The sequence below is a fragment of the Mauremys mutica genome, chromosome 1 (assembly GCF_020497125.1).
Source record: "Mauremys mutica isolate MM-2020 ecotype Southern chromosome 1, ASM2049712v1, whole genome shotgun sequence".
In the NCBI taxonomy this organism is placed as follows: Eukaryota; Metazoa; Chordata; order Testudines; family Geoemydidae; genus Mauremys; species Mauremys mutica.
This window is the reverse complement of record NC_059072.1, coordinates 177,550,852-177,578,375: the sequence shown is the minus strand read 5'-3', so window position 1 is coordinate 177,578,375 and position 27,524 is coordinate 177,550,852. Positions and strand designations below refer to the sequence as shown.

Here is a 27,524-nt window from a genome sequence, read left to right as displayed (position 1 = left end):
GCTTGGGTCCCTGCAGCCAGGCCCTCCTCCCTCTACAAGCAGAGGGAGACTGTTTGCTTGAGCTCCTGGCTCAAGCCTTTACAGGGCCAACTGGGCCCTAATTGGGGCATGGCCCCAGCTGAGCCTGCATCCTGCTTAGCCTGGGCTGTTCTCCCAGCCCTCCAGCCCTCTCCCGGGGCTGGTTTTAACCCTGTCAGGGCTGGAGCAGGTAACCACCCCGCTACAATGGCCTACATTATTTGTTCCTATCTGGTAATAAAATCACCCATATGAAACTTCAAGCATATTAATTAGCTGTGAGAAACCGGATTGTGTGTGACAAAATTTGGCTTATAATGGACAATAGCTTTAATACTAAATGAATAACATCTCTCATTTACCTAACCATCTGTCTGTCCATCTATACATTGTATAATTGAGAACCATCTTATATTTTTCACCTGACTTCTCCTCCTTTAAACAGAAGTGGGACATTTTCATCTTAACTGAAACATACAAGGTGGTTGTGGGAAAGTAACTGTCAGGTTGTTGAATTTGCAACATAAATTTGCAGAAGCTTTACTTGACTCTATTTGAAAATATGTTTCATTCTTAATGTTACCTATTCAAAACTCAACTAAAGAACAAAACAAAATTAATGTATTTTCATAATTTTCATTGAATGGGTTGGAACTTTCAAAAGAGTGTTAAAAAAAACTATTTGTGGTTATTCTGTATAACAATAATAATGGTGCATCTCAGAACCCTACAAGTAACGAAACTCAAAACTACCAAAAATTAAGCAAGGAGACCATGATAATAAATGGAAAACTCACCACAACATTCTATAATAAACATATGTGGCTCTGTCCCACCAAACCTTAGAGAGCAAGAAATTAAGATTATCCATTGGGGGTGTGGGCTCTGGGGTGGGGCCAGGGATGAGGGGTTTGGGGTGCAGGAGGCTGCTCTGGGGCTACTGTGGGGAGAGAGGACTCCCCCTAGCGCTCTCTCCCTGCAGGAGCACCTGGGCAGGGAGTGGGAGGGTGGGGAGAGGTGCCTGTGCCTGCCACAGGAGCTCTGGGGCTGCAGGATAGATGCCTCTCCCCCGGCCCCAGCAGGCAAGCTAACAGGGTCTTGGCAAGGGCAGCAGTGACCCTCATATCAGGAGTCAGCAACAAGGCTGTATAATCATTTTCTTACTAGCCTTACTGACTCAAACTCACAAAGCGACAATGGAGCTAATGAAACAGGCACGTTACGCCTTTGACCACTATATCAAACAGCATCCAAATCTATCAGGCAAGAGAATGCTAATAAACTTTTTTATTTCCACATCACTGCTGCAGCAGTGGGAAGTGAGCCGTGTATGAGCCACCTCACAGCAAAATCAGGCTTTTCAGATCCCTAATATGCGAATGTGCTAGAGCAATACTCACCAGTCAAAGCTGAAAAAGGGCTGGTTGTGTGGGTCTGGAGAAAAAGGTAACTAGCAGTCATGTGGTGTTCAGATTACTCCCCCTCCAAATTGTGCAGCATATCTGGCATTCTCTTCCTATACAAACATACATTCCTTAGGAAGGAACAATCAATTGCACAAATACAAAATGGGAAATGACCACCAAGGAAGAAGTACTGCACAAAAGGATCTGGGCAAGGCACCTCCTTTGCCTTACTGGGCTCAGCATTTCCCACTCGGGCAGTGCAGGGGCCTGGAGTAAATCAGTCCCACTCAGCAGAGTCTTTATTCCTCATTCAGGTTTTATTTTTCAGTATTTAGAAGGTGGGCCTCAGAGTAGGCCCAAGGAGTATCCTTCAGCCAAACCAAAGAAACATTCATAACAGGTCACACAAAAAGGACTACCTTTTCCTGGCCACTCTCTGCTGTGTTTCCTTGTTATGCAGACTCCAGGATGCCAGTCCTTCCCCAAACAGGCAGTTAGCTTAGTTGCTTCCCCTACTGGGAGGAGATCAGCCTTCCACCCTGGAGAAGCCTTTTCTGTCTGTTGCTACTAGCCCTGCTGCAACTTGGTGATTTGAGCATTGGCCTGCTAAACACAGAGTTGTGAGTTCAATCCTTGAGGGGGCCACTTAGGAATCTGGGACAAAAATTGGTCCTGCTAGTGAAGGCAGGGGGCTGGACTCAATGACCTTTTGAGGTCCCTTCCAGTTCTAGGAGATTGGTATATCTCCAATTATTACCTCACCAGAGGAGGGTTTTTTTAAGGTCACAGGCAGCCCTTAACCAGGACTCAGCTGTCCCTAGTTGAGGTAAACTCTTTTCAGCCCATGGGGAAAAGGGCCTTTACTATTCTAGGGTTTCTATATCTGCCTTCCTCCACTCTTACAGCTGTCCGGTCTGACTTTGTCACATACCCCATCCTCCTTTCCCTCAACACTATGGGTTCAGGCTACTTGGGCAGAGAAATGGTGTACCCGTGACAGACCATCAGCATTGACATAACTGACTCTATCTTGTTACCTTTGCATTTTTTTCTTTGTTCTGATGTATCCACTTAAGGGGGTCTATGGTCTGTAATGAGGGTAAACCACCATCTGAGCAGATAGTGCCGGAGGGTTACCATGGCCCATTTTACTGTAGGGAATTCCTTCTCCACCACAGTGTACTTTTATTCTCTGGGAAGGAATTTCCGGCTAAGGTACAAGACTGGGAATTCTTCCTCTCCTACCATTTGAGAAAGTACAGCTCCCAACCCTAATTTGGAGGCATCCATTTGGAATATGAACTCTTTCTCAAAGCCTGCAGTTACTAGCACCGATTACTGCAGAAGGCTGGCCTCAGATCTGCAAAAGCTTCTGCAGCCACACTGATCCACTTCACTATGTTTGGGCCCCGGGCCTTTATCAGGTCCATCAAAGGGTATGTGAAGTGGGGAATTAATCACCTATAATACCCCACTATCTTCAGAAACACTCTGACCTGTTTCTTCTGGATTGGTCAAGGCCAACTTTGTTTTGCCTCTAGATTGTTCAGTTGGGGTTTCACTGCACCTCTCCCCACAATGTACCTAAGGTATTTGGCTTCCCCTAGCCCTATTGTACATTTGGATAGATTAGCGGTGAGACCTGCTTTCATCAGGGTACATAGTATTACATCCATCTTTTCTAGGTTCATCCCTCAGTCTTGGCTGTGTCTGACCACATCATCCAGGTAATACTTGGTGTGTGGAGGTAATAGCTTTCCATGAGTCGCTGGAGCCCCATATAATCCAGAAGAGAGGATGGTATACTGGTTTAAGACTCCTGGTGTAGAAAATGCAGACTTGTCTTTGCCTTTTTTTGCCAGAGGGATTTGCCAATAACCTTTGGTCAGGTCGAGGGTAGACAAGAATTATGCTTTTCCCAATTGGAATTTAGCTTATTTATCTGAGGCAGGCATTGAACTGAGACACCTCATTTAATTTTCAGAAGTCATTGGAGAATCTTGTGGTACCATCAAGCTTAGGCACCAGAACAATTGGGCTTGACCACTGATCTATGGGACTCTTCAATGATTCCCAGCTCCAGCATCCTCTTAACTTGCAAACCTCCCAACATTTCAGGTCTCTAAAGTGAGAGGGGAGCTGGTCACTGCCAATCCTGTTGAGCCATCCCTGCTGTAAGGAAGTGGAGAACTAGAACGCAAGTCTGCAGGGTTACAGGTGACCAATGCTTCCTCACCACCACCACACTGTGGCTGTGGCAGAGCTGCAATCCATGCACTGAGAGATGGAGCACCACAGGAAGTGACAACCACAGAAGACCCCATTGGCAACACACACAGCCCAGGACCTCTGATAGGGTCAGGTGCAGTATAGAGGATGTTCCAGGAAGCTGTCTGTGCATCCCAGTTGTACCCCACGGCTGCTAGAGCACACCCTGCTTTGGATTCCGGCTCTGCTCTCAGGCTCTGACCGTTGGTTTGATTCCTGATCCTTGACTATGTCTACAATCTCTGACTAGACTTCCAATTCTTGACTCTTAATTTGTGACTCTTGCTACAACTCCTGCCTTGATCCTGGCTCCTGTCCTACCCTTTAGGCCAGTCCACCCACATCCCAGTCATGACAGCCCCAGCACCTTGCCCACCCCACATTCAGCCCCTGCCCTTCAGCCTGGTGCCCCCAAGTTCACTGTCAGTCCTCATCCCTGAGCTCCCCTGCAGCCACCACTGCCAATGGCATGCACTGTGCATTTCGTGTGGTCAGCTGCGGGTGATACTGAATGTGGGAAATGTCCTGTTTCAACCGGGATGCGGGGGGCGGCAAAGCAGGACAGTCCTATGAAACCCAGAACTGTTGGAAGGTATGAAAATGAGTGTGGCCAGGGTGACTTTGTGGGAGCTGGGTTCGGGTGTCTGGTGGAAGAAAAGGCTAGTTGGATGGGGGAGCTGGGTGGCAGCTGAGATCTGTCAGTGGCTGGGGCTACCTGGGAAAGACTGGGCCCAATACCAGGTTCCTTCACTTTATCTCCCCACCACCCTTCTGCTTGCCTGCTGCTCCCAGCGAGACTCTCCCTCTGAGATCCAGCATGATGGACACGGAGGCAGAGGTCACGTAGCTGCTCAGCAGGTGACACAACCTCAGATAGGTAATGCTGTGCCACCTCATAGATAGTCTTCAAACATCATGGCTTTCTTCCTTCCACTGTTCAGTGAAACATGTTTTTGCATTTCCTACTAAGATTATATTCAGACTGAGTGCCAAGCTAATTCCAGGCAGTGTTGGATCATTAAATCCAACAAAACCAGCTATGGTTCCGGAGTCATCGCCTCTCCTCAGATTTCACAGAGAGTTTTCTGAATGGCCTTTCAGGTTCTCCAGATGGGGGCAATTCCAGGATATATGTTGTGTGGAAAGTGTTAGTGAGTCGACGCTTCAACAATTATCATGCGTTACACAGGCTGTTTATCAGAATTTGACTAAAGAATGAGCTAAATCATAAACTAAAAATAAATGTGCACGGCTGTACAATATTTAGGAAGTATTTATTCAACAAGTTTGAAGATTACTGATTTGTTCTGAGGTGTTAATTCTTTAATAAAGATAATTTCCCATTCTCCCCGTACCAGATCCTGGTTCTTAATCTGTTTTGGAGAATTGTGAACATTTGGGTGAATATTTGAATTATGTCAAAGGTATTTTTATAGGACATGAATCTGAGGAAAGGGAGCTCAGATATTAAGTTGGTCATACTCTGAATCAACTGCAAATACAGATAAAATTACTGGTTGCTGAGAATGAGCGCCTCATAAAATTGTGCGTTTAACCCATGCCAAAGAAGTTTGGCCTCCTTAGCAATAAAACATTCTATATCCTGGTTGTAGCAACAGAATTTCAGAGTTTGGAGGTGAGTTAGAAAAATAACAATTGAGTTTAGTAAGAGTTTATTAGAACTGTGTGTGTTAGAGAGAATCTTCTCTGAGCTTCCACAGAATCCAACCCATAAGTTCTCTAGAAGGAACTCTAGTGACAGCACAATGAACCAATGAAACACAAGTTAGCCATATTACGCCATCAGAACAAATGTTCACTGACTGGTCCTACCCAAAAGGGCATGACATTGTTTCTGTTGCCATGTAAAAAACAAATTAACACTTTAATAGCTGGCACATACCACCACACTACAAAATAGAAGTGAAAAGCTTTATTATAATAAAAATTACACACCTTTAACAGAGGTGTTATTACACTCTAAGAAGCTCAAGAAATATGGTATCTAATTATTAAGGATGTAAATTATTGCAATATGCTTAAAGTTCAGACAACTCGCTAGTGATTCAATAGCTTTTTGTCAAAATAACCCTGTATTCAGCCTCCAGCCAGGCTCAAGTTCAATGTAGCTTCCTTTTTTAATGTGACTTTAGTAGAATAAATTACCAGTTATGTTGTTCATAAACAAACCAACACATGAGATAAACCTCTGTCTAACTTCACTAAATTAAACTACAGCTTGTTTGACCCGAAATGCCATGCTAGGAGCAATCAGATCCACTGAGATGAGGCATCTGGACTTTGATATTCCCCTTTTCCCACATTCACCAGTAAATTAAGCAGAGAAGAAGACTGGAATCGAGATTGGGGATGAGCACATACGTCCAGAAAACTAGGAAATCCTTCTCATCTCTAAACCATCCCTTGTTTTTAGAAACAAAAGTGAAACCAAACCTTTTTTTGAGGTTCCAAAAATGTGTTTGGTTATTTTCTGTGTTTGGTACGCAACTGGGCTCAGAACTGGAAGTGCTGAAATACAACGAGCAAAGCTCCTTTCTGTGTGTTTACATCCATGACTGCAAACTAAAGTGCTATAGATGATGGGTTCTCTTAAGCTTACCAGCACAATTCTTCAGACTCAAGAGGTTTGGATAACTTGGATAAGGAATGGATAAGCATTACAGAGTTTGGATAATCCACTATTTGGAGGTTGGCCCATCACCAGATGAAAGACAACATGTGGATCCAACAGTCAGATTTTACAGTTATACCATCAACAGGCACATGCTACATATGACCTGGCAAAATCTAATGTGAAGATCTTCAGATATGTCCTCCGGAAATTTTGTTTCAATCTCTGCTGGCAGTAGAACCCTGGCTTGCTCCCTTCATTCAGCTCCATCTTCAACTTAGTCTTCAATGTCGAGAGGGACTTAATCCCCAAAATCTGGAGGAATATGGTCACTATTGATCCCAGGAGTATAGTACCTGCCATCTATAGGACCAGAGTCATTGAAGGCTGGGGGATCACAGTCATCAAAGTCTGGGGGGATGCAGTGGTCAAAGTTTGGAGGAACACAGTTGTCAAAGTCTGGGGGAACACAGTTGTCAAAGTCTGGTGGGATGCAGTTGTCAAAGTCTGGGGGAACACAGTTGTCAAAGTCTGGTGGGATGCAGTTGTCAAAGTCTGGGAGGATGCAATGGTCAAAGTCTGGGGGAACACAGTTGTCAAAGTCTGGGGGAACACAGTTGTCAAAGTCTGGCGGGATGCAATTGTTAAAGTCTTGAGGAATACAGTTGTCAAAGTCTGGGGGAACACAGTTGTCAAAGTCTGGCGGGATGAAGTTGTCAAAGTCTGGAGGAACACAGTTGTCAAAGTCTGGGGGGATGAAGTTGTCAAAGTCTGAAGGAACACAGTTGTCAAAGTCTGGGGGAACACTGTTGTCAAAGTCTGGGGGGATGCAGTTGTCAAAGTTTGGGGGAACACAGTCCCTGTCATCCTCAGGAATATAGTTCCCACGTTTCAGAGGAACACCATCTTTAGTAACTGAGACAACATCGTTTCCAGCATGCTCAGGCCTGGGCTGTGATTTAGGTTCTTCCTGCCCTTGAAGGAAGAAAGTACATTAATAGCATACCTCGTATTATATATTATTCTCCTACCATTTAAGCATGGATTATATAAGGTGGGCCGAAGTTTGGGGTAACCTAAAGCGTGGACGTGGGTGTAAGTGGCAAAGGAATGTCATTTATTCCAATTTGGCACTCTGGGTGTGCAAAATGAGTACACTGGAATTTACACATTGAAGAAAAGATGGGGGAAGAGTATCAAGAAAAATCTCTAACAGGAGAGTGTAATAAAAAGCAGTTCTCTCTTGGTATGTTATACACCCTTGTTAATTGCTGTTCTTTCTATACACCATCCTACTCCCCCTATTAGGGACAGATTTTCAGAAGGTCACAGCACACTGGGTGCTGAACTCTTTCAAAATCTAGAGCCTATTTAGATGCCTAAATGGGAGCTGAGCTGTTTTGAAACTCGAGGCCTAGATACTCATTGGCAACCTCACTGAAGTATATGGAGTGGGTCACACAATGCTTTACCCCTTACACTTATTTGCCCTGTTTTTCCTGGCCCATTTAAACCATATTTTTACATCACTGCAGAATTTGGCCCAGTGAATTGCAGGGGTCTGTGCTTTCTTTGTGCATTTTAGGTTATTTTCTCTGTCTCCTGCTCCTTTTATTTAAATATAGAAGTCAGAGAAGCCAGCGATATTAGTATAACAACAAGGGTTTAAAATACCACTGCCCCAAATGTACAGAGAAGTGACATGTTTCCATGGAAGTGCTTTATACCAGAGAAGCATAAATGTCACTAAACTAGAAGTCATACATGAGATTTCTTGCCCATTCTCTTCTATTCCTTCATCCCATTCCTTTCATTCTCTACCTCCTACTTTTCTTCTCTGTGCAATTCTCTTCTTTCTGGGTAATGTTTTTCTCTCTTCTTCATTATTCACCTCTCTTTCCTTTCTTTAGAAAGCAGCATCTTCTTTCATCTCCTTTTTCTTTCATATTCATCCTGTTACCCACCCCTCCATTCCTTCCCCTTTCCCTAATGCCCCAAGGTTCAAGCTCTCTTCACTCTTAATATTTGCCACTTATATAACACACTACAGATGTTAGCTACCATCTCACTGTGAGGGAAGTTAGTATTGCTAGCCCAGTTTTACAGATGGGAAAACTGAGGCAGAAAGTTTGAGAGACTTGCCCAAGGTGACAGAGAGAGCAGAGTCAGGGTTAAAATACAGGAGTCCCTTGCTCCCTGGCCCATGTTTACTCCACTATCCCACATTACCTTTCACACTATAAGACAGCATCTTTTGTGGCCAGAACTGTCCACCAACAAAATGGCTCAGCTACAAGCAGATGACTGACATCCCAGAAGGAGCTTACAGCGTCCCTGGAGCTGTCAGCAGCATCCCCCACAGCTTCAAATTGCTGTGGGATTCACTCACCACATAGTCCAGCCTTGGACAGCTGTATGTGAGGATGCTGAATAACATGAGAGTTTCAAGAAAAAGTATAGTTTTCACAGACATTAAAGCCATAAGGGACAATTAGGTCATCTAGTCTGACCTCCTATATATCACAGGTCCTTAAGCTTCGCCCAACTGCTTTAGGTAAACGAAAGCATTTCAGTCTTCAGGAGACTAAAATGTTGTGTGCCACAGACAGAGAACTGGACGGATCGAGGTGCCACCAATGCCTGAAGCCTTTGCAGTGGCAGGGAATTGATTAAGTGAGAGATGCCCAGATGGTCCAGTAGGGGATCCATGCCCCCATACTGCAGAGGAAAGAAAGAAAAAAACCCAAGATCTCTGCCAATCTGACTTGAGTGAAAATTCCTTACCAAATCTGGCAATCCATTTGACCCTGAGCAGATGAACAAGGCACACCAGCCTGACATCTAAGACAGAGAATTCTCTGTACCATCTGAAAGCCAAGTATCAGAGGGGTAGCCGTGTTAGTCTAGTTCTGTAGAAGCAGCAAAGAATCCTGTGGCACCTTATAGACTAACAGACATTTTGCAGCATGAGCTTTCGTGGGTGAATACCCACTTCTTCGGATGCAAGCATCTGAAAGCCCTGATCTGCCCCATCCAGTGTCCTGTCTCCAATTGTGGTCAATCACTGATGTTTCAGAGGAGGGCAAAATAAACCACCCAAACTACATCTGACCAATTGTGCATTGGGAAAAATATTCCTCCTGACTCCTGGAGGTAACTGGCTGAAGCTCTGAAGCAAGGGACAAGCTTCCAAACTCACACAAGCAGATTGCATTAGTTACATTTTCCAGCATCTCCCCACAAGAAGAAGGTCTAGAGACTTGCTTTCTCCTTTATATTAAACCTGGTCTTATCACTGATTGATTGATTGATTAAACCTGATCTTAGCATTGGCATTGATAAGGTCCCGAAATCAGGGTAGGTCTGGTGGCCATGGGCTTTGTGGGCCCCAATGGCTACTTTTGGTTAAAAGGGTAGTGCAGAGAAGGAGAAAACAGATGAAGAAGAGCAAACCTGGTGAAAAGAAATAACAGGAAGTAAGGACATCTGACACTGTGTCTATTTATAACTTCACTGTTCTAGTCTCTGTCTTCATAACTATTACAAAAGGGAGTGTGGGCTAGAGGTGTTGGCCAGCAATTTTATTCTTGGCTCCCCTACAGAACAAAGTCACCTCAAGCAAGTCACTCAATTTCCCTATCTGTAAATCAGCAATAATAATCACCTGCTGTGCCTCACAGAGCTTAATTTATTAAAGTTTGCAAAATGCCTTAAGCTCTTCCAGTTATTTAGTGGGAGCAGGGTGCTGGTCACAGTTTTACTGCTTCCTGCTTCAGCACCAGTTAGTGATGTCAGCAAAGCATTTCAGAGAGACCAAACCTGGCTGTTGCTCTGATTGGCTAAGAAGACCCTTGGCTTGTGGTATCATTAATTTTGGAGCAACTGTACATAGCATATGTGTGTGTTAGCCAAATATAGTCACCTGGAGCACAGACTATGCACTGAGTCCTGCGGCACCGCTCGATCTGCAGCTTCAGCCTCCCACAAGACTTGAAATAGAGCTCATTAGAGTTACGCTGCAATCGCATCTAAGAGAGCCCTGGACTTTAGTGTCACAGGAAACTCTTCAGTTAGGTTAAATAACCAGCTTTCCTGTTTGAAATGTGGTTTGGGGTTTGGGTTTGTTTTTGTCTCTGCTTACCTTGAAAAGTGGAGATATTTAAAGTCAGAGGTTGCTCAGTGTAAAAGCTTGCAGCTGTTGCCGCTTTAGTCTCTTTAGCATTCTTAATGAAAGCTTCATTCTCTTGCTTAGTGGAGTTTGCAGTCTCTGGTTCCTGTGAAGCTGGATTTCCATTCTCTTCTAACCAAGAAAGCAAAATATATCTAAGTACACAGACACAGCATGTAGGCATTGCCCTAGGGTAGGGTTGTCAAACATATGGCGAGTGGGCCTGATTCCACCCTTCTCATGTATTTAGGATGCCCACATGATATATTAAGATTGGGCAGAATCTTTAATTTAGAAAAAAAAGGTAAGTTTTTAGCTTTCATGACTGCAAAAAAAAAAAAAAAAAAAAAACCCACACCTCCCAAACATGAACCAAAGGCTTGTCTACACGGTGAGTTACTGTGTGGCAAGCCAGGGTGTGAATCTACAGTGCACCTGCTTGCCATGTCAGAACTCACCGTGTGTGTGGAGGCTGCTACAGCATAATGAAAGGTGATGGGAGCAAAGCCCCTGCAAAGGTGGGAACTGCCTGGGACGGGAGTGGCTGCAGGGAAGGAAATGCAGAGGGAAGAACATAGGAGACACACAAAGACGGAGGGAGGGAGAGAAACAGAGAAAGGAGGATGTGGAAGGTAGAGAAAGAAAGGAGAAACCTATGCTCCCTTTTTGCTGATTGACGCAAAATGAAACACTAAGGCACTGGAAAAATAATAAAATAAAAATATTAACTAAAACTTTAGTTACCACATAAAGGCCATATTCTCCCTCTTGTTCTTGGGGCAAATTTCCCATTGACATCAGTGGGAAATCAGCTCTGGACTGAGAAGAGTGTGTAGTCCTATATTTATGTCCCACTCCACTAAGCATAATTAAAAATGGAATCTGACCTCTTCAGAGTGAGTTTGACATCCCTGGGCTGGTGACTCACAGTGTCCTAAGACCGGGGCATTGGGCTAGCAGCTCAGAGAGTGCCCTACGGCCTGGGTGCCGGGCTAGTGGCTCACAAAATGCCTTCCTGTCTGGATATTGCCTTGATGCTCTGAGTTTGGTCTCCTCCCTGGACAATGCCTTGGTACTCTGAGATGCCTGCCTGCCTCAGTGGCAACTGCAAGCTGTGTAAAGATGTTTTCAGAGGTAAAAAAATAAAACTGAGGTTTGAGCCACAGCATCATGAGGAGGAGAGACAGGGGATTTGGCCAAGAAAGAGTCTTTATCATACACAGTTGCAGCATTTTCACACTAAAATGATTAGAAATTGTTGTATAAATTATTCCCCATTGGAAAGCTTATATTTTTAGAAGTTCTTTTCCTGGGGCTGGTGGATGAATCCAGCAATGCCAAGGCACTGGCTTAACAGGCAGTGACTCATACGAGGCCAGAGACTGAGTAATGCTAGTGGCAGCCCAATTCAATAGCAGGTGCATCTAATTCTCTTGGGTTTCACATGAGTAGGTGTGAGAGCCCCATTTGATTTCCTTCCATTTTTTTTCAAGCCATGGTTCACGTTCTACATTACTGCACACACCTGTGGCCTAAAAACATAGCTCATCCTTGATACAGTCAATGGAAATTGATATTTCTTACAGACTAGGGTCAGACTAGACTTCACCGAAGTCTCACATGGAGTCCCTTATCCATTTTTCTGAGATTTTTCAGGATCTCAATCTGTGTTTAAAATATATGATTTCTGAATATGAATAAATCCATACAGTACATCAAAGCCTAGTATCAGAACCTCAGACCCATGCATATCCCTGATAGCTCCTACTGAAGAGCTCCATTCAGCAGGTTACGTCCCCTGATGCCACCATTAGAGCTGGTGGCAAGGTTTTATTCCAAACTCAAAACTCAGGCCTGGCTTGCAGAGATTCCTAGGCATTTTAGTGAATTTGGACTGAGTTCCAGGCACCAAGGAGAGTTATTGTTTGGAGTGGAAACCAAGCAAAACTCAGTAGAGTCCCATTGTTACAACCTGAAGCCAAGCACAATTCAGGAGGTTTCTGGAGTTCTGGCTGAGTTTTGCTTTCAGATTTGGGTTCAGTAGATCTCAAAATTCATGGGCATGTGAACCCATGTGAACTGAAACCAACAGTTCAGCCACTTCCTACGAAGTGGAACAGCTGAGCTCCACAGAGCTCTCTTCACTGTGCTCTGCAATCCCTGCTGTTACAGAGTGTGTGGGCAGAGGGGCTGGTGGAATGCAGTTACTTCACTTGAATAACCTGGCCGAATGTGTTGTTTCTCTTGGTTTTGCGCTGTTCAGTTTGCACCTGCTGGAACTGAGTTGCACCCATAGCGAAGGCCCTATAGCTCCTAAGGGACACATATTAGAAATAACATTTTAAACTGTTTTTGGAAAATCTCTGTGGTCCCCCTGATTCCTACTGATGGTGTTGGGCAAACTGTCCGTGCTCTTGCAATGCCGATGGAGGTGCTATTTGTGAGGAACACACTAATAATAGGTCAGGAGCTGACTTGGCTCTGAAGCAGAAGGAGGAATGGTCCTTATCTGTGCAATAAGGACCATTCCTCCTTCTGCTTCAGAGCCAAGGCCTTTTCAAGATAGGTCTTTTTAATGGGGGGCGGGGGAGATAAAGGAAGAAGAGAAGGGTGACCAAATAGAGCTAAAGAGAAGAGACACTTTTCCCCTGGTATACACCATCAGTACCTGTGGAGCCATCCCCACTGAAGCCGCTGGCCCCAGCACCTTGCCCGCTGAATCTGTGCCATGCTCAGCCCTACCTTTCCAGCCTGGGGGGGGACATAGGCTCTGGAAGTGGGGTGAGCCTGGGCAAGCCCGTGGGGGGATTCCTAGTACAGAAGCCAGACCCACAGCAGCAGTGAGAAGGAGCGGTGCTGCATACCCCACCACCTACTCAGGTTTGGCCCCACCCACTTTCCATCGTGACGGGGAGCTGTGGGGCCAAAACTGAGCGAGTAGCGTTGTGATGAGGTACATGGGGGTTGCGGTGCGGCTCCGGTTTGGCGCTGTGACCCCTGTGCACCAGGTCACAATGTCACTCACTCCAAACCTGCGTTGGCAGTGGAGCAGCCAGCGCTGCTCCTCCTGGCCACTGCCAATGGTACGTACTGTATGTAACGTGCGTATGGCTGCGGTACCCCTGCCAGCAATTCTCTTGACAGCCCAGAAGAAACTCACCCACTGCAAACTTATCAGGCATAGGAGTCAACCCACCCTGGGAAAGATATTGAAAAAAGAGGGCTGGGAGGGCCAAAAGCCTGCATCGAGTGTCACAGAACGAATCTACAGCACTCCGTCACTATTAGCAACCCTACCCCACGGGGAGCTTGATGGAAAGGGCAGAAAGAGCCTGTTATAACAGCCCTAACACTGGGACCACTGAGGGGAACTGTGGACAGGGGGAGGCACATGGAGCCAGCCAACCTCCGTGGTACTAGGGCTCAGTGCTGGTATCACGTAAGGCCCATCGGTGTTTGTGTGGATACCCTGCTACCATCCCTAAGGGCTTGTGCTAGGTAACTGCTGTGATACTAGTTGCTTTCATGGTTAAGAATTCCTCTCCTCTCTGGGCTCTGCTTCAAACACAGCCAGCAGTATCAAATACATCACGTTGTCAGCAGAGTCTTTACCCTCCTGGTCCCAGAACCATTCTCCGGCCGCCGGGATACTCGCCTTGGTTAGGGCTGCTCGTGTCTCCCTCTCCACAGTCTACATGGTCCTCGTTATAGCCATTTCGGCCCAAAGTCACGTGCCGGAAGCTTAGGTTTGTCATGCGACCTTAACCCAAATAAAATAGGAAAAGCACTAGACATTGGGGAAAGACTCTCAATGAAAGACAAAACTAGCATAATCTACTGAGGCCTGCAACAATGAATGTGTTACGTGGCTAATTTTAATGCCTCTTGAACTGCACAGTTTATGCCTATTATTTCTTACTGCTGTGCCATTCAGGACATTTTGCTTCCCCCATTTTGCCTCCCTTTCCAATCTCGTATGTTGCTGCCTGTTTACTTGTCCCTTCAGGATGATCACTCTGCTTTTACTCTGCTCTTTCATTTCCCCTCACTCTCACATCCTCCTCCCCTCTCCCCCCGAGACATTCCAAAGACTCCCAAACTACCTGTCCATTCATCCCATTGAATTTCTCACCTCCCTCATGGAGCAGGAGGACCACATCTGTTCTTCATTGCCCCTCCAAGAGGTGCATTATTTTGAAAATGTGTGTGTGTTGACATTACAGATGGTAATAATACTGCTCTCCCCTTCTATTCCTACTTTTATTCCTCCTCTTTGTCCTTTCTGTATGCTATGCTGGGGTGAGCTGCCCCCTCTCTCTCTCCATTTGCCTGTGGGATGTGGGAGCAAAGGGCTGATTGGTCTCCTCTCTCTTCCCTACCTCACACAGCTGGCAGGAAAGATGTGTTATGGCCTACTTGTTGCTCTTCATGCTGCCTGTGTGCAGGACCACCTCTGTCTCTGTGCTGCAAAGCACTTCCAGTCAATAGCTGACTAATGGCTTCTGGAGGATGGGGAGACTTGCCTAAGGGAGGTCTTTCTGGGACATACTGAACTCCTCCTCCCATCTATGGCAGGAGGGTGTGGAAACAAAGACAAAGTTATCTCCCCTCAACTAGGCTAGGAGGCATTTGCTCCTCACTCCCATCCCCTAGAGTCATGCCCATGACTATGCCATATAGGGCTTTGTGCTCATCAAAACTCTCAAGCTAAAAGATGGTCTGTCGGTACTTGGACAGGAGATCTCCGGTCTAAACTCAGATGCAGCAGAGAGGATTGGAGATTCAGTAGGGCTACGACTCCATTACAAAGTGTTACAATGGCTGAATAAGGGTCTGAGGGACAGAGTTAGCTGACACAGTGCTGACGATGACTTAGAGGCCTGTGTAGACTGGGACAAATCGTGTTCAGTCCTGTGTCAACTAGCGAGGATTAAGGACTGGTCCTTCTTCCACTCATCACTGAATGTAATTTGTCTTAGTCTACACTCACTGGTCAGCATCAGATCAGCAAACTCAGTGTTCAAACATGGCAATGTTCTGGCAACTGGAGTCACTACTGAACCACTTCAGGCCAGAGCCAGGGATACTCTTCTGCTTGAGATACAACTCTTAAATGAGACATAAAACTGAAGTCCTGGACACTTCAGATCTTTATAAATCCCGGGCCCGTTTAACAAAAGTCAGAGCGTTCTCATGATATCGTGGCCAAATTCTATCTCAGGTCATTATATTCCATTCTTCCAAATCCTAGTCTCATGACTGAGATTGCATTTTGAAGCAATCCAAATTCCGCAGCCTATTAGATAGCAGCAGCTTCCTGGTACAGTTAAGGTGTTAGGGCCAGATTTTTAGTTATTTAGGCACCTAACTCCCACAGAAAATCAATGGAAGTTAAGCAACTGAACACCTTTAAAAATCTGGTCCTTAATCAGGTAAACAGAGCTAGCCAAAAAATAACGTAGGAACCACAATGTAAGGTAGACTGTCCCTATGTACTGATTTTTAGTGACAATGGTTTGCCCCATTTTGTTACAGAGTTGAAGAGGGAATCCTTACCTGTTCTGTGTTTGCACTTTCGAAAATGCCATATAAGTGAACCCAACACAACAATGAATACAGCAACATGCACTCCCACTATGGTGAATAACAGTAAATGCGAGATAACTGGTGAGGCCACCGTCGCTTGTTCTAAAATGAAAATACAATGGCAAAAAAAAATAATTGACTTAAAATGCCTTCTGCTCCATTCTGTTAGCGTTACACATGGCTCTTTTTGTAATTTCCTCTCATATACAGACAGTATAAAAAGATCATACACTAACCAACGGTACAACAAGGCTTTATTTATCTTTTCTGTTTTTCTGACTTCCCTTCAAGTGCAGTCGAGTCAGAAAAGTGACCTGATGAAACAAAACTGTGGGATTCCCTATTTTTTTCCTCAGGGTCCGCAAATTAAAGTGGCCCAGTTTACAAGTCAAAGATGAGTTTTCCTAACAGCTGGCATTGCAAACCCAGCACAGTTTCTGACAATCCAGCAGTGCTCCTTCTGCCTCATACAACATGACCAGAAATAAAGGTTTTGTGGTCAGACGCAAGCTTATGATTCTGTTGAAGATTTGTGAGTCAGTATAGGCACCAGCTTGCTGTACTGTAGCTTGGCTTACTCTTGAGGAGCTACGAGGAGAAACAATCTTGTTTTGGTCTGTATGAAGTCAACATGTGACGTAAAAGGACACAGGGAGCTGAATCGCTGGGCAAGAAGAGGATCTGACTATAACATTACTTTAAAGCAGGGGTGGGCAAACTTTTTGGCCCGAGAGCCACATCAGACAATAGAAATTGTATGATGGGCCATGAAAGCTCACGGCATCGGGTTTGGGGTGTGGGAGGGAGTGCGGGCTCTGGGGTGGGGCTGGTGTGAGAGGTTTGGAGTGCAGGAGGGTGCTCCGAGCAAGGATTGAGGGGTTTGGAGAGCGGGAGGGGAATCCGGGCTGGGGCAGTGGGCTGAGGGGATGCAGGCTCCGAGTGGCGCTTACCTCAAGTGGCTCCTGGAAGCAGTGGCATGTCCCTTCTCCAGCTCCTATGCGGAGGTGCAGCCAGGCGGCTCCGCACACTGCCCCATCTGCAGGCACCCCTCTGCAGCTCCTATTGGAGCATGTAAGAGCTGGAGTGGGGCCATGCCATGGCTTCTAGGAGTAGTGTGGTGTGGCCTCAACCCAGAGCCCTGGCTGGAGCAGGGCAAAGCCGCATTGTGCACCCCCAACCCAGCGCCCTGGCTGGAGTGCCGGAGCAGGGCTGAGCCACGTGGTGCGGCTCGCAGGCCAGTTTAAAATGGCTCGTGGGCCAGATCGTGCCCACCCCTTTTTTAAAGCAACTGGGTCATATTTCATGTTGGTATAACTCTAGTGGAGCCATGATAGGAATGAATTCAGTCCAAAGACAGAAGTTCTTCTAGCTAAGCTTTCACCTGCATTAAAGATTTTTGTTATTATCATATAACTCAGCTGACTTAGAGGCCGGCAATCATGCATTTTGTAAAAGTTTGGTGCAGTCTGAGAATGCCTGAGTATCAACTGTATGTACAGTACCTGAAATCAAACTGTTTGGTTGCTGTGGTTATTACTGTCTGAAAATGAAAGGTGACAGTGTCAACAAAAAAGCAAACTATTCTGGATCTGAGTAAGGGCCTTGATCAAGCGACAAATACAATCATTTTTCTGTTCAGTTGATGAACTACATCTACATAGCAGCTATTTTCACAACACAACTATACACCAACTGAATTTATGAGTCCATACCTATCATGCTGACTGTCTTTGCACATTAAGGTGACCAGATGTCCCAATTTTATAGGGACAGTCCCGATATTTGGGACTTTTTCTTACATAGGCTCCTATTACCCCCGTCCCAATTTTTCACACTTGCTATCTGGTCACCCTATTGCACATTCTGGGAAAATCTGGGCAGCTATCCCATAGTGCCTCAGTATGAGATAGAGTGATTGAAGGACATGCACAAAGAGTGGCAGCAACAGCACCTGAGGCAGTGCACTCTGGGATGCCCTACTGCACAGAGAACAAGGAGGAGAAAGGTCAATTCATGTATACTGGCATGGTTAGGGGGGTCTTATCCACACAGCAAAATAACAGCATAAGATGCAGATTACAGGAAGACAGGGGCAGGAGCGGCAGGTTTGTATAATTTTTGGTGGTGCCGAGAATGGGTCCAAGTCCCGCCGTGCACCCCCCGCATCTCCCCTCACACACGCTCTCTCCTTCCTGCCTAAGGCTCTGGGAGGGAGTTTTGGTGTGGGAGGCAGTTTGGGGTGCAGGCTCTGGGAGGACGTTTGGGTGTGGGAGGGATGCGGGCTCTGGGATGGAGTTTGGGTGCTGGGTGCAGTCTCTGGGCTGGGGCAGGGGGCCAGAGAGGAGGACTCCCCCCAACCCTCTTCCTATCGGTAGCAGCGAGTTCCGGGGTGGGAGGTCCCCCCTGGCTCCCCTGGCCCAACACAAACCCAAGACCCCCGCAGGCTGCTGCTGAGGAGTTGCCTACCCGGGGGGGGGGGGGTGGAATGCCTGCCATGCACCTCCTCCCCTCCTCCCTCTGCAGGTGCAGTAGCCACCTCAGCCTGCCCCCGGCACCACTCCATTGTACCCGGCCGCAGCAGTGCCTGGAGAGGAAGTGCAGTGCGGAGCTGCAGGGGGCAGCCACCCACTGCCAGGGGCGGCTCTAGCAATTTCACCACCCCAAGCAGGGCGGCACGCTGCGGGGGGCTTTCTGGCGGTCACCGGTCCCGCGGCTCTGGTGGACCTCCTGCAGACGTGCCTGCGGGGGGTCCGCTGGTCCCGCGGCTCCGGTGGAGCATCTGCAGGCGTGCCTGCGGGAGGTCCACCGGAGCCGCGGACCAGCGGACTCTCCACAGGCATGTCTGCAGGAGGTCCACCGGAGCCGCCTGCCGCCCTCCCGGCGACCGGCGGAGCGCCCCCCGCGGCATGCCGCCCCAAGCACGCGCTTGGCATGCTGGGGCCTGGAGCCGGCCTTGCCCACTGCCCAGGGCAGGCAGGGAAGCTTGGGGAAGTGGGGGGGGGTCACCTGGTGGGGTCGGGGGACACTCTGGGGGAGGGTGCAGGGGCGGCAGGCGGGGCCAGGGGAGAGACCTGGTTCCGAACATTGGTGGAACCGGGCCCCCGGGCCCTGAATTTGCTGGAGCCTGGGCAGCACAGGCCCATACAACTTGCTGCCCCTGGACAAGGGACAGGGCCGGCTCCAGGGTTTTTGCCGCCCCAAGCAGAAAAAAAAAAGCCGTGATCGCGATCTGCAGCTCTACTGCCGCCGCTTCAGTCTTTGGCAGCAATTCAGTGGCTGGTTCTTCGCTCCGAGAGGGAGTGAGGGACCCGTCACCGAATAGCGGCCGAAGACCCGGACATGCTGCCCCTCACCGTTGGCTGCCCCAAGCACCTGCTTGCTGAGCTGGTGCCTGAAGCCGGCCCTGACAAGGGACACTAGGGAAGTGAGCTGCACAGTTGAGCCCCCTCTCTTCCATTTAAATCAGGGAGCTGTTAGCTAAAGCAGTTTAGCTCAGTGGTTCTCAACCAGGAGTTCACCCCCACCCCCCTTGAGGTACACAGGGGTCTTCCAGGGGGTACATCAACTCATCTAGATATGTGCCTAGTTGTACAACAGGCTACATAAAAAGCACTAGCGAAGTCAGTACAAACTAAAATTTCATACAGACGATGACCTGTTTATACTGCTCTATTTACTGTACACTGAAATGTAAGTACAATTTTTATATTCCAACTGATTTATTTTATAATTATACGATAAAAATTTGTTTTTAGAAAGCTGACCTGCAAAACCTGGGGCACAGCTAGGGAACCAGTGAAAGACTTGCCAGAAACAGACAGGAGCGGAGGAGCTTCATCACTGCCCTAAATGCCAGAGGCGTAATAGGAACATAATGATGATGGTCAAAATGAGAAAGTGAGCAATTTTTCAGTAATAGTTGCTGTGACGTTTTTGTATTTTTTTATGTCTGATTTTGTAAGCAAGTAGTTTTTAAGTGAGGTGAAACTTGGGGGTACGCAAGACAAATCAGACTCCTGAAAGTAGTACAGTAGTCCGGAAAGGTTGGGAACCACTGCTGTAGCCAATTGCAACTATAGGTTCTGATGGCATTAAAACAAATGGGGGAGAAAGCTAACCCTAATCTGAATTCCATTTCAGACCAAACTGAGTTTAGTGTTTCTTGGCAGGTAAGAAGGCTAATCTTTTTAGAAAGAAGAATAAGAGAGAGCCCTGAAGCAATGTTTCCTTTCTGTCTGGTCCAGTTTAGTGTCAGAATTCTATCATCTCCTCTCTAAGGGCTTTTCCATACACAAAATGTGTACGATTTTAACCATACTAGTATGAAGGTCCAGACCCCGCTAATGTGGGCACAGTTATATTGGCATAAAGGTCTTATATTGGTATAAAGGTGTTTCAATTACAAAAAAAATCAAAATGAAAGCTTTGTTTTGAGTCGACCCAGAACCAACATTTTTCAGAGTGTTCAGTGCACTGAAGTGTCAGAAAAAATATTTTAGGTCAAATTGAACATTTAGTTTGACCAAAACATTTTATTACAATTTTGAGCATTAAACATTTTTAATGTTTAACAATTAAAATTAAAGGAAATTTCAAAATAAGTAGTTTTGACCCCAAAAAATCAAAACATTTTGTTTAAAAAATGTTGAAAAAAAAAATTCAGTTTTTTTAACATTTTTGAGCAAAACAATTCTGTAAAATCAACACAAATTTACAAAATATTTCATTGTTGCCCAATCTTCATTTTTCACCAAAAATGTTTCAGCTGAACACTTTCACCCAGCTCTAGCCTCTATTTCATGAATGCGTTAATCAATTAATGGTTAACTAGTTATGGAATGTCTCTGACGGTTCTTCTGTGCTCACATTTTGAACCTGGAATGAGTGTTATTGCAGTATTTAACTGAGGAATAAAATATCTTTTAAAGTAGACAGAATATTAACATTGTCCCATGTTTGCTAACATTTTAAATTGAGAAGTACTCACCTACTTTCACATCAATCATTGTCTGGTATATAATCTTCCCATCTCTGTCTCGCACTTCTACTGAATACCGTCCACAATCACTTTCCTGAATCCTGTCCAGTCTGAGCGTGCCATTAGGTAAGATCTGAGATCTGTCGGTGGATCTCCCATCGGATTGAGAGTAATTTAACTCAGCAACCAACAAACTGTCTTTCTTCCACATTATCTGGACCAAGTCTTTCCAATCCATCGCTGCTAGAGGTAGGAACATGGAGCCGCCGACAATTCCTGTTACTTCTTGAACAGGTGCTGTTCTATTTCCTGAAGGGGAAAAGCCATCTCTGCTAAATTTAAGGGAGGGAGCATTCCTTATGTTCTCTTTTAACTGAGAGTGATCTCTTTTCTGTTGTATCTTTTCAAAATGGAGGAATGAAGTCAAATGCTGGGGAGTATGTTTGTTAAACCTAGTTTCGTACATATGGATTTAAAATAAAAATAATGCTTTTCTGTATATTTATTATACCTTTTCCATCCCAAATGATCATAAAGTAGTTTATACACTACATTGAGAGCAAACACTCAGACACCACACACTGCCATGTTGCACAACAGTTTAGAACAGCAAGTGAAGAACAATATTATATTGTTAGAAAGTGTGAAACCTAGTTACAGGTCGGGTTCAAACTCCATTGAGATTGGTCAGTGTGAACTCACTCTTCAATTAACATAAGTCCCACTTAAGACAAAAGATGTATGTGAACTTTAGGCTGAGTATTGTCATGGGTAGGAGTGTGTGTGTGTGTGTGTGTGTGTGTGTGTACGGGCGAAGAAAGATCTCACAGAAAACTAAGGTCAGACACGAATAGATGGAGCGAGAGAGGCAGCCTGAAGGAGCAGCTAAAAGTGTGTAACGGATCCTGGAAGAAACCTGGGAAGAGGTGTTTGGGTCAGGGGTGCAGGCTGAAAAGAGCACTCTTGGTGTTGTGAGCAAAAGAAGATCTTTCCGACTATTTTATTTCTTCTGCGTTCAGAAACACAATAAACAAAACTGCATCAAAGAAATGCCTGACCATCACCAACTTCTACTCCCAACTGCAACACCCACAGGGCCCCAACTTTGACTAGCTACTCAGATCAAAAAGTGGCAACAATCCAATCGAAATAGCTGGGAGAATTTAGAGAAGGCAGACTGCACAATTTGACCAGATTACTATAACTAATGCCCCTTCTCTTATAATGTGTAGTATGGAATCTTAATGTTTCTGAGTAGTCTTGGCTTCAGTTTTTTCTCTCTCATCCAAAAGTCAGCACTTCCTGCAAAACAATGTCCCCTAGCACCTGGCCAAGGTCTAGGTTCAGTTCTGATACAGTTGGAAGTGCCACCAATTGAACCACCAGCACAGCTTCATGCAGCACTTGATGCTCTCCTATGCAAATAGGGAGACAACTTGAAGGTGGCTTGCATCTGTTTAGTCTGCAAGATCAAAACACAGCAGAGCAAGGAATAAAAGGAGAACTAGAGTAGGCAGAACTTTCTTAAACACGTGTACTATTGGACCACATTTCAACATTGAAAATACTCATTGGTAGACGCTGGGCAAATACAAAACCCAATAGTCACATCAATAAATACCGGTGTGAAGTGAACTCTTCTCCTACATATTCTTATTTACTCTTGTACTGGAAACCCAAGGAAGGCTTGGAGTTTGGGTTTGTTTTTGAAAAGTGTCCACGCATTTGGATATTTTACTGTATTTGAGGCTTAGCCAAAAGTTACCCAAATCTTTGTACTCTGAACACTGGTCTGAAAATCTCATTAGAAAGCTCTCTATTGAAAGGACCTGCAATTCTGTATTGCAATCCTCGTCAGTAAACCACTAGACCAGTCCATCCCATGGGAATCTGAGCAGTTCTGGCTCCAGTCTGGGCTGGACCCCAGAAGAGAAAAGAGTACACTATGCAAAAATGTAAAATTAAATGTACCCTAGTACATTAGAATCTCTAAAAAGTTTTGGTTCAAGTTTGGTTATAAAAATGTGTGTTTCTTATTTTATCTGCAGTAAGTCTTCTGTCTTTATCAGGAGATCGACTTTCTGATGTTTCTGGTTAATAACCCACTGTGGGATCACATGGTGCTGAACACCAGGAATGCAGTTCAGGAATATAGGAACATTTTTTTCTGGGTATTTTAATCCTCCACAAAAACTGAGTTCATTAAATGACCTTTTCAGACCAATTTTTCAGCTACAGATAGAGGTCACTGACCTGAACAATACACTGACACATACTAAAACTACACTTTGACATTTGCATGTTATTGATATAATCTACAGGCATTGCATAGTGTGCTGATACTTACCGCTATACTCTAGCTGAATTTTTTGATGGCCCAAACCTGCCCCATCATGACCAAACACTTCTGCCGTGTACTGACCCTCATCCCCCGGCTGCATGGGGCAAACACTCAAGCTGCCATTGAAGAATGCACGAAATCTCTCGCTGTATGTTCCAGAGCCGTGTACAGTTTGACCTTTCATCTTGGCCACTTGTTTATTGCCTTTCTTCCAGGTAACATGAATATGCCTGTTTGTGTAATTGTGCAGATCAAGCATAACACAGTCACCTACAATTCCTCTGACAGTTCGCATCCCTTCGGTGGCCCCTGATAATAAAGAAAGAATACATGTGCATGAGAACATTTGCTTACATTCAGGGTCCTAAGGTTTACCATGGTTTGGGGGAGGGATTCCTGGAATTTGGCTACCCTATTGTCAGAAAGAAGCAGCTCTAACTATCTGTGGCACACTAAGATGAACTTGGCACAGATATGAACTTTAAAAAGGCTTTTACCCCTAATGTGTGAATGAGAACAGCTCCAATGCAGCTGCAGACATCCTGCTCAAATTCATGCTTAGAAAAGACAACAGCTCCATACAGGTATTTGGTAAAGTATATAAAAGCCAGTATGCAAAGGCCCTAATATATGATCAGCATTTAATCATTTTCTGACCCAAATTCACCATAACTAGTGGATGCCAGTAGAACCAAAAAAAATTGGAGTTTCTAGACCAAGTCATTTCTGCAATAGTAGGAGCCAAAAAATAAAAACAAGTTAGGAAACTTTTCAGAAAGTGCAAGCAATTCATTTTGCACACTCATATAATCGAAACATCCATGTCCAATTTATACCAAATTCTACCCTAACATAAAATCACCCACATGAGATTTCACACAGATTGCTTCATAATGACTATAGTAAAATCAGCTGAGTGTCAAAACGTGGCTTAAAATGGACAGCTAGCTATAGCAGTAAGGGCTAAGGTCTCTCATTTATCTGTCCTTCTGTCCATCCATCCATCCATCCACTTTATAATAAAAATTACCAACTTCTCCTCTGACTTCTCCCTCCCCTAAGAAAGGAGGGTCATTCTCACTGTAACTGAAACACAGAAGGAGGATGTCATAATAACAGTTACATCATTTGGTCGGCTTCTCTAGTCTGCTAAGGCCACTTTGTGCCACTCAACCTTAAAGCTGAGATGGCCAATGGAGAATTTCTCTCTGGTAGAGGATATACAGCTGCCTCCTGTGCCTGCAGCCCCACCACTACTGGCAAAAGAGGAGGGAGAGGGTGTATTAGGAGTGCAGTGAAGGCAGACTGGCTGGAGGGCAGGGTAGAGTGCAGTAATGTCCAATCTTCCACTGGCACGAGGTCCCTCAGAAATTAGCTTGCACTGGGCCTGGCGGCTGAGAATCAGGAAGCCACAATCAGCCCCCCAGCTCTCCACTCCATTCGAGTAGAGCTTGGACAGAGTGCAGACTTTGAATTTTCAATGTAAATCGGTAGAAATCTTGCTTGACTTAGTTTGCAAATGCATCTTGCGTTCTATCTGCTGTTTATTCAAATCACAATTTAAAATAAAAAATCATTTATTTTCACATTTCTCATGGTATAGGCTGGCACATTCTAAAACATGATTTAGAGACAGTAAGGCCAAGATTTTAAAAAATAGATGCCTAAAATTACACTTCAAAAACTAATTTAGCTCTAAATCAGCGGGCTGAGCATCCAGCAGATTTCAATTGGAGCTGATGCGTGTTCAGCATTTCTGAAAATCAGGTTGCTTATTACAGAGCCTAAGTCAAATTTGTAGGAGACTGACTTTAGGCTTCTGGCTTTGGAAATCTTGGCCCAAGGGTGCTATAAATGACTAATAAATATAATCACTGAGTGCATCTAAGAACCTTGGGTCACTCATGGGACCAAACAAATTCAAAACTAGCAGACACTAAAGTGAGGAGCATATGATAACAAGTTGAAAAACATAATATGGCATAACAAACTTTGATGTGTCTCCACCATGCATCCCTATAGAGTAAGACATTAGGATAGTACTTTTATGCCTACCATGTCTTTGTAACTGAAAAACTCTTTGGTAGACATGATTTCCAGTTTTGTTAACACATTCACTGTATATTGTCCCTCATTCTCTTTCACTGTTTTGTAAAATGCTACAGTTCCATTAAAAAAGATGGTAAACTTACTGGTACGACGTGTCCAGCTACTTAACAAAGTCTTTCCCTTGTTCCAAGTGACGTGAACAGGGTGTTCCAAGTCAGGATACACATGATGTCGTGTAACAGAACTACCCAGCATCCCATTTACAGCTGTCACATCACTGTGCACTGGAAATATAATACATGCAAAACATGTTTAGTTACAGAACAACACAATGTGTTTCTGGGCACCATACTGAAATAAATTATGTTGATTTCTAAATTCTAAGACAGAAATGAATCCTCACGGCTAGAGCAGGAAACTAGAAGTCAGGATGCCTGGGTCCTATTCCCAGCTCGGCCACTGACTCATTGTATGATCTTGGGCAAGTCACTTTGTTTCTTAATGCTACAATTTCCCCATCTGTCAAATGGTTTACAACTTTTATTCTCTCTTAGCAGCCTTGGGATGCTTAATTAAGTAATGTTTCTAAAGTGCTTTAAGATCCTTTGATGAAAAGATGCCACTACCAGTATATCCTAATGCCAAGTGTGGGCAATTTTCAGCAGCTGATACTAGTCAAAGTTATTTGGTTTTGCCTTCTGGAAACACATAAAAAATATAAACTCAGAAATAACGTATCTATCATCCTTAAAGTTTTTTCAGCTTCTTATTATTATCTGAACACAATTCAGTGCAGTACTCTTTCCAACATTAAATGTACTATATATTTTATTATAATAAATGAATTTCTTATTATGCTTGTCTTTGGTTATTTTACAGATACACTGAAATCCTCTTATACTGAGGTCATTTCTTTTGCAATGAACAACATGACTATAAGTTAAGACTACATACAGAAATGAACAGATTGAAACACTCTGAGCAAGTACTTCTACTTCTTCCTAAATCATGCTTCAGTATTGCCCCAATCCTGCAACCACTGAACACAATGGCAAAACTCCCCTTGATTTAATTTGGAACAGAATCACATGTCTAATCTGAATTTAGTATAAACACATTCCGCTCTTAAAGAATTACTGAGAAAGAAAGAAAAATGGCTTACCCTGGAGAATAATAAGTGCAAACAACGTAGACTGGAAGGTAAAACTAGATGACATTTCAGAAATGATTTTTGTTCCAGTATTTCACATAAACTGTACTTTTTTGAGGAAACCTCCACATCCCACTAACTTAAATCCATACTGAGTGGTGCGTCTTGAAGATTGTGAACATGCAGAAATGCTTAAAGGCTGTTTCTGTTTTTCAATTACTTCCTTACTGACTCAGAACTAGAGTTCTCACAAAGGGACAGTGGATATTTTGGAAGGGAAACATTGTGGCTTCAACCACTGTGTCAGACAAGCGTTAGGTAAGAACTCGTAAATATACTTCCTCGTTTTCCACGTCATAGCGGCCGCTGCAGCAGGTGGAGGTCAGCCCGGCATAAGACATTTTCTCCTCCCTATTGTGCGAGCATGCACCAAAACGAAGATAGAGCTGAAGTAGGGCTGTGCATGCATGTGCATGTGGACCAGGACTGTATTCAATAGGCACTGCCTGAACGCAGAACTAAATGCCAGACTCTGCCCCAAAGAGTTTACAATCAAAGTATAAGACAACAGATGGTTACCGACACACAGGAAAGTACAAGGAAATCATGAGACAATATTGGTCAAGCATGACAGGCAGTCATAAACTCCTAATAGAGAGTCTTCTTTAGTTCAAGTGGTAGAGGCTTACTGGTTTTAGAAACAAAGGTCCTAGGCGTGTCTGCAATAAAGAACGGTACTGTGGCTAACTGAACCAGAGGGACTGCACCTGTGCAAATAACAATAGTGCAGTGAATCCACATTAGGTATCCTATTGGGGTTGAATTGTGCCCTGCATGCATACAGTATTCTAAACAAATACTGTAACTGCTTTGCCTTCTGAGTATCTAACCTAGAGTTCCCATCACAGTGCCCTGAAGCCGTGGCCTG

General features: G+C 44.8%; 1 protein-coding gene across 1 annotated transcript; it reads right to left on the bottom strand.

The window, feature by feature from the left end:
- Positions 1 to 5,685: 5,685 nt before the first annotated feature.
- LOC123347731 lies at positions 5,686 to 26,675 on the bottom strand. Its single transcript, XM_044984955.1, has 8 exons — positions 26,609 to 26,675; positions 25,590 to 25,730; positions 23,404 to 23,706; positions 21,066 to 21,365; positions 16,049 to 16,180; positions 14,148 to 14,252; positions 10,466 to 10,624; positions 5,686 to 7,299 (listed from the first exon to the last, which is right to left on the bottom strand). The coding sequence occupies exons 1-8, from the start codon at positions 26,661 to 26,663 to the stop codon at positions 6,626 to 6,628; spliced, it is 1,869 nt and encodes a 622-aa protein (XP_044840890.1). The 5' UTR covers positions 26,664 to 26,675; the 3' UTR covers positions 5,686 to 6,625.
- Between the last annotated feature and the right edge of the window lie 849 nt (positions 26,676 to 27,524).

Bases quoted from the DNA above. Each gene is read 5' to 3' on its own strand.
- LOC123347731 (XM_044984955.1), bottom strand. From the start codon at position 26,663: ATGTCATCTAGTTTTACCTTCCAGTCTACGTTGTTTGCACTTATTATT. The intron at 14,253-16,048 runs GTAAGGATTCCC...ATTTGGGTTAAG, and splicing joins AAAGTGCAAACACAGAACAG to GTCGCATGACAAACCTAAGC. The intron at 10,625-14,147 runs GCGAGTATCCCG...TTTCTTGGTTAG, and splicing joins CACGAGCAGCCCTAACCAAG to AAGAGAATGGAAATCCAGCT.